General features: G+C 50.3%; 1 protein-coding gene and 1 long non-coding RNA gene across 18 annotated transcripts in view; one reads left to right on the top strand and one right to left on the bottom strand.

The window, feature by feature from the left end:
• LOC118240832 (uncharacterized) overlaps nt 1-1,467 on the top strand; it is a 3,220-nt gene extending 1,753 nt beyond the window's left edge. Inside the window, exon 3 of the long non-coding RNA XR_014120064.1 lies at nt 1-1,467. This exon is cut by the window's left edge and continues 433 nt beyond it. This is a non-coding gene — a long non-coding RNA (uncharacterized LOC118240832).
• ptprsa (protein tyrosine phosphatase receptor type Sa) overlaps nt 1-10,000 on the bottom strand; it is a 165,720-nt gene that overhangs the window by 23,646 nt on the left and 132,074 nt on the right. For 12 of the 17 annotated variants that reach the window (XM_081708290.1, XM_081708292.1, XM_081708287.1 and 9 more), the window contains 7 exons: nt 9,824-10,000; nt 9,499-9,583; nt 8,699-8,926; nt 7,770-7,930; nt 7,138-7,253; nt 5,082-5,129; nt 1,476-1,573 (listed from right to left, as the gene is read on the bottom strand). The exon at nt 9,824-10,000 is cut by the window's right edge and continues 77 nt beyond it. In XM_081708290.1, coding sequence (XP_081564416.1) covers nt 1,476-1,573; nt 5,082-5,129; nt 7,138-7,253; nt 7,770-7,930; nt 8,699-8,926; nt 9,499-9,583; nt 9,824-10,000 — 913 coding nt within the window. The remainder of the gene's footprint in view (nt 1-1,475; nt 1,574-5,081; nt 5,130-7,137; nt 7,254-7,769; nt 7,931-8,698; nt 8,927-9,498; nt 9,584-9,823) is intronic. The other 5 variants (XM_081708296.1, XM_081708294.1, XM_081708295.1 and 2 more) reach the window with 3 other exon arrangements.

Below are 10,000 nucleotides of genomic sequence, written 5' to 3'. Positions count from 1 at the left end.
TAAAACTAGGGTGAAATATTAAAAACATCCAACTCTGCCAAACATCAAACTCGCTCCTTATGTGAAGTGCTTCCTTTCATGCATCAGGTCCCACTGAAAGCACAGTTGCTAATATGACATGGTACTGTACACTGTGAAAACACCATAGTAACGCAGCAAGTGCTCACATCTGGCCGGGCACCATTTTGGCTCAGGCTGTGTGCAAATGGCTAAGCCGTGGGAGAGCCATGGGCTCCGGCTGCTCTTTCCTCAGGGGTCAGGGGTCAGGGAAAGTGCTTTTCTTACAGTTATGCTTCATGGACGTCTCTGAACCCTAACAAAAGGGGATACTTTTATATATTGCATTACCTTTTCACCCTGGGTTCACGGACATATGTTATTAAAGGGTATAAGATCCGAATCCAGTGGATAGAAAGAGAAAATATAACCTCTGACATTTAATCACACGGGGAACGAATCTTTAAAATTTGAATTTCGCAGCTGTGGATGTGAGGAGCATTATCTCCGCAAAGCGATCTCAACTCATGTCTCACCTCCAAGAATTTTATTCAGTAGACTAATGTTTAGGTGATTTCATGGCCTTAATAAGAACACCTTTTTTAAGACTCTTGTATTGTCAGCGCCAAAAAAAAGAAGGGCCTTTACCAAAACTAATCTTAAGATGAAATTCTCATAAACCCATATCATAACCTTATTATTATAGTATTACAGATTTCTTAATGATTACCGCTACGTGGTTACACTCCGACGTGAATCTATGCTCTGACTGAAGATACTGATTGCGAGGGCGAGGTGAATGACAGCCCCAACCTCATTCTCCTGCGACAGCAGTTAGCTGCCCCAACCTCATTCTGCTGTGACAGCAGCTAGCTACCCCAACCTCATTCTCCTGCGACAGCAGTTAGCTGCCCCAACCTCATTCTCCTGTGACAGCATCTAGCTGCTCCAACCTCATTCTCCTGCGACAGCATCTAGCTGCTCCAACCTCATTCTCCTGCGACAGCATCTAGCTGCTCCAACCTCATTCTCCTGCGACAGCATCTAGCTGCTCCAACCTCATTCTCCTGCGACAGCAGTTATCTGCCCCTACCTGGTACTCCTACGACAGCAGCTAGCTGCCCCTACCTCACACTACTGTGACAGCAGCTAGCTGCCTCTACTTCGTACTCCTGTAACAACAGCTAGCTGCCCCTACCTCGTACTGGTACGATAGCAGCTAGCTGCCTCTACCTCGTACTCCCGCGACAGCAGCTAGGTGCCTCTACCTCGTACTCCTGTAACAGCAGCTAGCTGCCCCTACCTCGTACTCGTACGATAGCGGCTAGCTGCCTCTACCTCATACTCCTACGACAGCAGCTAGCTGCCTCTACCTCGCACTCCTGTAACAGCAGCTAGTTGCCTCTACCTCGCACTCCTGTAACAGCAGCTAGTTGCCTCTACCTCGTAGTTATACGATAGCGGTTAGCCGCCCCTACCTCGTACTCCTGTGACAGCTTCAGGTTGTCGTTGGCCTTGAGGAGATCTGTATGCTCAGCCAGTTCTGTGATGGGGATGGGGGGGTGATTCATCATACCTGCAACCCCAATGAGACAGGAGGAGAGAGAGAGAGAGAGAGAGAGAGAGAGAGAGAGAGAGAGAGAGAGAGAGAGAGAGAGAGTCAGTATAGCTGCCAAAGGCAACACCATAGCAGACAGTCATGCTTAAAAAGGGGGAAAGAGGGGAGGATGGTTTGATGGTGAGGTCAGTCTGGGTGGGCTGGAGCGCTGAGCCAGGGTCAGAGCTGGGTGGGGCGGGGCGAGTGGAGAGGAGGGTGGTGGGATTTAATCAGTCAGGATGGAGCCAAGGCTGGGTGAGGTTAGGGAAGCCGTCAGACCAGGCCAGAGCTCTGAATTCTGATTCTGGGCACTCACCACAGTCCAACAGCCCATGTAAAACCTACAGTGTACAAACGAAATTAAGGCAGGACCTGTGACTGACTGCTAGGACGACGGAGAAACCTCAGACCAATTACTTTTTAATGCCACTGGGACAAACTGCTTTTAATAGATAGCATCACAGTGATGAGAGTTTTGGAACTATGATGATAAAAGGAGAGATTCCCCAGAGCCTGTGTGCTGCACACGCCTGAGTTATGCAGCTAAGACAAATCCAGACAGTCCTTCTCTGCTATCTGAGGAATAATATTTTCTGCTGCAAAAGACAGCAGAAAGATCTCTTCAAACCGACTAACAAAATCAATGACTTGGAACAGCTTCAGAAATTAGCTTGGAGAAATATTTCCCACTCTACAAAGGGTATCTCGAAATCTGAAAATGTGGAATGAATTTTATCTAGTGTGCATCGTGAATCAAAACTTTTCCAATTTTTCACAAGAGGAGAAATGAATGTAAATAAAGACTAATTTGCATTTCTTTTGGGGACATAAAAAAGAAACAGAACCCAGTTGACTTGAGTGTTCGCAATAGAACATATTAACAAGCAAACAAATATCTGAATGGTTCAAATGTAGATGCAACAAAAACAAAAAAAAATCCCCCGTCTTTCCTTTGGGCTCGATGCCCGTTATCATTTCTTCTTCTTATATGTCCTAAGCCCCCTCTGTCTGCTCCCCCTCTGAGGACCTCCCATGGGTTGTGCGGTAGACTTCCGATGAGTGGGTGGAGCCCTGGCCTTGGTCAATCGGGGGGGGTGGAGCCCTGGCCTTGGTCAATCGGGGGGGTGGAGCCCTGGCCTTGGCTAAAAGGGGCGGAGCTTTGGCCTTGGCTAAAAGGGGTGAGGGAGGTGGAACCCTGCCCTGGGCTCATCGGGGGTGGAGCCCAGACCTGGGGGGGGGGGGGGGTGGTCTCAGGGTGAGACAGCGTGGGTGCATATAGCTTCACTCCACTCCAGCGAAAGCTAAGCAAGCACCAACCACCCCCCAACCACTGACGAGTAGCAGGATTATGCCACAATGTGTTCGGCCATAAACCAGACAGAGGCCCACTGACGCATCCCACGCCGTGTTAGGCACTATGGGAGTTGATCACGTTATGAGCACTACATTGTCCATGTGAGCAACGCGCCCCTAATCTTCATCCCAGCCTTTTTGTGCAGGATTTTTAGCTGGTTTGGGGTTTTCGCTGTGGCGGAGGTCAAAAGTCGGCCAAACGTGGACGTCTCTTTGAAATGTTTGGCGCGCTTTAATTAGGTATGCATAATCTGCATAATCACATTAGCTAACGTCCATTTCCCTCTCCGCGTACCACGAACCTTTGCTCTCGCGGTTTTCACGCCAACAGCTTAACGGCTGACGCCATTAAGGCAGAAACAACAAGATGGGTTTTTGACATCGGTGTGCCAAAGCCCCGGTAAATATGCCTCCTCATTAAAATAAATGCATAAATAAATGTAAAAAAATATCCATTAACATCTCTAAAAGGTGAGAGGAAAAAAAGTGGACACCTTGTCCATTTCCTGTGCGTGTATTTGCTTCCATGCCGGTCTGGCTGAAGAAGGCGCTTCAGAACAATGGCATTACGACTCTAGTCTAAAGTCACCCAAGGGCCCCAGGCCAAAGGATACTTCATTCCTTTATATTTCACAAAGAAGTTTCATTGATTTTTTTATCTCCTTAACATCTATTCCACTTTATTACCTTTTCAGGGCCTCTAAAGCTGAGACAATGGCCTCAGGAGGCCGTCCTGACTAAATAACGAAATAATAACACAAATATTTTTATAGCGCATTACAATATTATTTTGACGCCAGTGAATGGAGACTAGCCGGTAAAGCTGCCGGCATCGCGGGGGGTGAGAGCGAAGCTGCGTGGAAAACGATGCAGCGCCCCCTACAGGGCAGAAGCGGCAGCGAGGTCCCGAGCTTAGGGTCTGAATCCGAATGAGGCGGGCCTCTCTCCCCCTCCCAGCTGAGGGTGGGGAGAGTCGGGGTCCTCTCCCCTAGCTTCGGGCTCTGAACTCCTGGCCAGATCTCTCCACTCCAGAGACCCCCTCACACTTCCAGCATCGTGATGAGTCCACCTCCGCTCAGGGCCTGCCAGCTTTAAAAAAAAAAAAAAAAAAAAAAAAAATCCATGTATTTCACAACGAAGACGTGCTCTTCGCTCCTTCTGCGGATCTGCGGCTGAGCAAATCTCTGTGCTCTTATTTCCTGTTCCAAGGATTCGGGGTGTTTACTCGGGGTACGGACCGGCATGCAGGGCTTGCGGGACGCACAGACTTTTTTGAAGGGAAGGTTCCATCCATCCATCCCCTCCACCCCCGCGCCCCCCCGGCCAGAGACGGCTTGCTTCATGGCTCAGATTCGTCTGTCTATCCTGGCAATCAAGATGTGATCAGTGAATGCAAGCAAAACCCCGATTTCATTTTCTCATATCCACACTCAAGTTGCAATGCTGAAAAGTTATCTATCTATCTATCTATATAGATAAAAGGAATATGGGAAAAAGAGGCAGATATGAGTTTTATATATATATATATATATATATATATATATATATATATATATATACACACACACACACACCTTTTTTTCACTTTTTCTGCCTTTGTTCTATTTTTGATCACACTCATTTACATATAAAGGGGACATAGTTTGTCTTGCCGTTGTTCTCGTTTCTCTTTTTGGAGCCTTACGTGTGCGAATACGTGTACACGTCCGTGTTGGATCAAATGTCAGCCTATTGTTTGTGGAGGGTTTAATTAATTCTGCTAGTTATCTGGGCCTGCAGAACGCCCCTGACGGAGGAGAGCAGAACGGGGGCGGTGGCACCACCCACCCCCAGCCCCACACCTCCTGTCAGCAGCGGGGGCGGAGGTTACGCGGTGGATTAAGAACGCGCAGCCCATCAGCTGGTGAGAATACGGCAGCGGCAGGAAAACAAAACCGCAAAACACAAGCCGTGTTATGAAAAGTGAAACATTAGTGCTAAATTTGCGATTTCTTTCCTTTGATAGCAGCAAAAACAAAAAACAAAACAAACACACACAAAAAAAATGCAAATGTATTCATAGAGCACTATCAATTATTTGAAAATGGGGGCAGTGCTAACACACACAGCAGAATCAAAAATGCAAAAAACTAACTTTCAGAGTCAAAAGAGGCTTCAGTCAGAGGGCTGTTCAGATCAGAATCTGTGAAGAACAGCAAACAGGAAAAAGAAAAACAAAAAAATCCCTTTAATATGCCGACAATCAAACAGGAAGCAAAATACCCCCGTCTGAAATCATAATGAGATGCAAAACAGCAATAACAGCCAACACGAAGCACATCATATGCGGAAAATTCATATTCATGTCCTCCCCTTATTTTTGTCTCCAGAATTCCCTACTCCAGGGTCGGGGAGGGCCGAGTGTGGGCTCTCTCAACAGGCATCGAGACGGGCACCAAAAATGATATGATGTGAAACTAAAAGACTCACACCCACCGGGCCCCTCTCATTACGGCTGAGGCTGTGCGCTTTGCCATGGGAACACTGTCCGCCGCGTCTTCATAGGCTACCAGGCAGCCAGAAATAACCCAGGGAAGCAATCCTGGCAGCACCGAGGCTGAGAAGGAGGACTAATGTGTCAAGGTTCATCATTTTAGCATTTTGACATCAAAGAGTTTCGGAAATAATGAAGGATGAAAGCTGGGACTTAAGCGGTCTTCCAGACCATATTAGGAAAAGGAAAATAAAGCCACCAAAATTCCTCCTCAACTGGGAAGGTGTTGCCTGATCACTGCTCTAAGGTCCCAGGTGCCCAGGCTACAGCTGGGGTCTGTGTAGTTGTGTGAACAGTTGCACCCTGTGTGTGTGTGTGTGTGTGTGTGTGTGTGTGTGGTTGATGAGCGGAGGTGAAGGAACGAGGAGGCGTAGTGCGGTGAAACGCTCAGGGAGCGCTCAGTCAGCATTCAATGTCAGGTGCCGGACCGGACCAGACCAGACAAGGCCAGACCAGAGTAGTGGAGGAGGCACTCAGGGCTCTCTGGAATCCAGGCAGGAGAAACGGTGATGGGTTACCTGGTGTGTGCGTGTGTCTCTGTGTGTGTGAGTGTGTCTCTGTGTGTGTGTGTGTGTGCGTGCACATGTAATTCATGTTAAAGCCATCTTAAGGAAATAGAGGCAAAGAGAAAGTAGAATTACTGAGAAAGAAGAAAAAACTCTGTGCGTGTGTGTGTGTGTGTGTGTGTGTGTGTGTGTGCGCAAGACACACAGAGAGAACCCTGGGTCATTAAGCAGCCACATCCGCCTGTAATGCCCCACCACAAACAAGCTTAATGACTACATCTCCAGCCTTCCTCCCAATGGGATGAGGCAGCGTTAACATCCGGTGCTGCGCCTGCTCTGTACAGCCACGGGCTCCGTGCTGGAAGCCGTCCGTTTTGTGGCACGTGCGCGGACCGAGGTGAGCAGCAGTCGGCTCTTCCGCGCGCGGCCGGCTAACAGAAACACGGCCAAAACATTCTGCAGCCACCTTAATTGGTCTCAAACCTCCGTTAAATTAAATTCACCGTGCAAAGGGATAATGGCATGACTTGCCTGGCCAGAACAATGGCGCGGGGAAGACAAATATAGCCCTTATTAAATAAAGTGGAACGTGAATGCCAAGAGGACTTTAAAAAGGGACTCATTACATCCTGATGGAAGACCATGCTGGGGTGGGGTGGGAGGGCAGAGCAGACAGAGAAGGAGAGAGAGAGAGAGAGAGAGAGAGAGAGAGAGAGAGAGTGAGAGAGAGAGAGAGGGAGAGAGGGAAAGAGGGAAAGAGGGAAAGAGGTCAAAGCAAAGGTTGAGTGCGACAGAGAGGATAGGAAGAGAGATGGCAAGAGAGTGAGGGAGAGAGAAAGATGGAGAGAGAGAGAGAGAGAGAGAGAGAGAGAGAGAGCGCTTCCACCCCGGGGCTTCTGGAGAAGGCAAGAGCTCGTGTGTGGTTGGGGACCGAAGGTCTCTGAGCGATCGATATCTGGGGGAGACGGAGAGGAGCACCAGAGCACAAGAGGCCACAAGTGAGTGTGTGTGTGTGTGGGATGTGGACGGAGGAAAAGACTGCGTAGCTTCATTTCCAGGAGCGCACGTAAGATGCTTTGGCACTTGAACCAGCGCGCATTTGTGTAGCCCTGTGTGTGGAGCTGTGTGTGTGTGTGTCCGTTTCCATCTACCTGGCGTTTGGAAGTTGATGCGTCTCATCTCCACGGGGTCGGTGGGGTGGTGTGGCATGATCTCGGCGTTGTTGAGCAGACATTTTGTGCGCGGTTCTGACTCCTTCCTTTTGCTGCTTAAAATCGAGAAACGCAAAAACAATCAAAGAGAGAAAAGAACCGACTCGCCAAGGGGCGGGGCTTGTACAAACCTACCAAGCGCTTGCGCAGGTGGAGCGCACACAGTGCGAGCGCGTGTGAGTGCAACCGGCAAGCAGCTCTCGGTTTTGGCCATGCGAGCCCCCCCCCACACACACACACCCCAACCCGTCTAACTAAACTCATCGGTTATGCTTAGGAAGGCTATTTCCTTTTGCCTCTGAAAACTGCAGTAAAGTACAGCTAAGCCTTACCTGTCAGGTTTGCTGTTTCCAGAGAAAGCAAGAGAAGGGAATGAATGTACAGGGGTGAGGGGAGGGGGACACAGAAAATCAATACAGCGCATTTAAATTCACAGATCGTGCGTCAGACAGAACTCATCTGCATTAGGAGGGATCTGTAAAAGGCGGGGTGTGTGGGTGTGGGTGTGTGTGGGTGTGTGTGTGTGTGTGTGTGTGAGTGAGTGTGTGTGAGTGTCCAGCGCTTGTACTCACTTTTTATACAGCAGAATGGCGATGACTATGCAGATTATGAAGACCACGGCCAGAACAGGACCCACCACCCAGATGAGGCCGTCCCCGCCCGTTTCCGTGGGCTGGGGGTCCACGTCTGGGACCGTGAGGATCTCCGTGTAGGGGCTGGACACAAAAGTCCTCTACGGGGACACAGACACACGGCACGCGGTTAAGGGCACTAAAACAGTAAAACCAAACAGGATTTTGGCAACGTCCCTCTGGGGAACATCACACTTGCGTCTTTAGGTGCAGGCCCGACAAATAAAAATAAACTAAAAACATCTCATCTGCTATAATATGACCCACGCATTAATACATGCCCCACCTACTAAAATATGACCCACCCACTAAAACATGCCCTGCCTACTACAATATGACCCACCCACTAAAACATGCCCCGCCTACTACAATATGACCCACCCACTAATACATGCCCCACCTACTAAAATATGACCCACCCACTAAAACATGCTCCGCCTACTATAATATGACCCACCCACTAAAACATGCCCCGCCTACTACAATATGACCCACCCACTAAAACATGCCCCACCCACTATAATATGACCCACCCACTCCAATATAACCCAGCCAGTGTTTAGTACAAATGCACATTCTAGAGATTGGAGACTAACGCAGTTTCACTCCTACAGTGCCACTACCCCACAAAATTTACTGTCTTCTCAATTCTATCCTGCTGAATTAACAATCACTGTGTCCTCTCCTAGAGTGGCCACTGCTTTCAACTGGACTGACTGAACCAACATATTTGTTCTATACATGGGGGAGGGGTGTTTTCTGAGTAAAAGCCCTACACCCTACAACTCTACCCCCTACCCCCTATCCCCTACACGGGTGAGGAGCTCCGGGACGGAAGGCGCTCCTGCCTGCTGCCCCAGTTCGCTCACCACGCCGGTGGAGTTGAGCTCGGCCAGGATGAAGACAGCGTAGTCCTGGCGGGGCTCCAGCGCTCGGTTCTCGTAGCCGTTGTAGACCATCTTGTTGCCCAGCGTGAAGGTCGGCGGCACGGCGGCCGGCCTGAAGCTGGCCGCGATGTACGGCTTCCTCGCGTCCACCTGCTGGAGCTGCTGCGCTGCCCGCACATGCCGTGACCTACCGTCTCCGTCCCTCAGAAGCTTTGGAACGAGAGCGAGGGAGCGAGGGAGGGAGAGAGAGAGAGAGAGAGAGAGAGAGAGAGAGAGAGAGAGGGAGAGGGGGAGAGAGAGAGAGAGAGGAAGAGCAGTATGTTGGGGGAGGATGGAGACAATGGAATTATAACAGGAGCTGGTCAACGTTCACGCAACATTCAACTTTTTTTCAATCTTAATTTGCTCTCTGCTCCGCGCTCGGTGGAACACTTGCTGGCGCCGTGCCCAAACTCAGATGTACCGAGTTATGTGCTAAAGCACCAAAAAGGCCCATGAAAACGATGGGAAAATCAGATCACCCCGCACGTGACGACCTGCTGGCGGTGCCTCGGGGTGAGAAGAGGAGGAGGAGGAAGTGTAATCCTAGCTACTCTTGGCTCAGCTTGGCCTGACCGGGCCCGTTGGGAGCCTGAGCTCTCCGGAGGTAAGACGTGAGCGCCTGTGCTTTGTTGGCGATCTGCAGGACCGGATCTGGGACTGGATCAGGACCGTATCTGGGACTCGGATGAAGATGCGGACGTGGGGGGTGGGGTGGGGGGTGCTTTGCAGGCACTGTTTACCTCTTCTAGGTCCATCTCGTCTGGGCTCTTCATGTGCCTCGGTCCTCTGGCCTTCTTCTGTGGGACCACCACCACATAGATTGCCCTGCACACAGCCGACGCAAGCGACCATGTTAAACAGTAAAACAGTAGCATTAGGACCTGGAATTCCAAACATGCTTTCCCCACGGGAAACCCGGACCACCCCGTGTCCGGAGTCATTACTGTGCAATTTCATGAAGAGTGAGCCTTCATTTTTGACGGCAAGCCACTTCTAATTTAGTCAGTGGTTTACCAGCTTTCGGGTCTGGCTTCGGCCCGTCAGTACGCCACAAGACGAGCTCACCTGATCATGTCCCGGGCCTCGAGGGGAGGCAGGTTGAACACCGGCATGTCGTCCGGCTCTCTCCTGCGGTCCGGCTCCGGCCGGCCGAGCGGGATGGGCGGGGCGGTGCGCGCCAGCAGCCGGTGGCGGGGGACACCGTCGCTGTTCTCCTGGCAACTGATGCGGAACTCGTAGGTG

Source organism: Electrophorus electricus, chromosome 26 (assembly GCF_041902795.1).
Source record: "Electrophorus electricus isolate QZ-2024a chromosome 26, ASM4190279v1, whole genome shotgun sequence".
Lineage (NCBI taxonomy): Eukaryota > Metazoa > Chordata > Actinopteri > Gymnotiformes > Gymnotidae > Electrophorus > Electrophorus electricus.
This window is presented reverse-complemented; position numbering and strand designations above follow the sequence as displayed.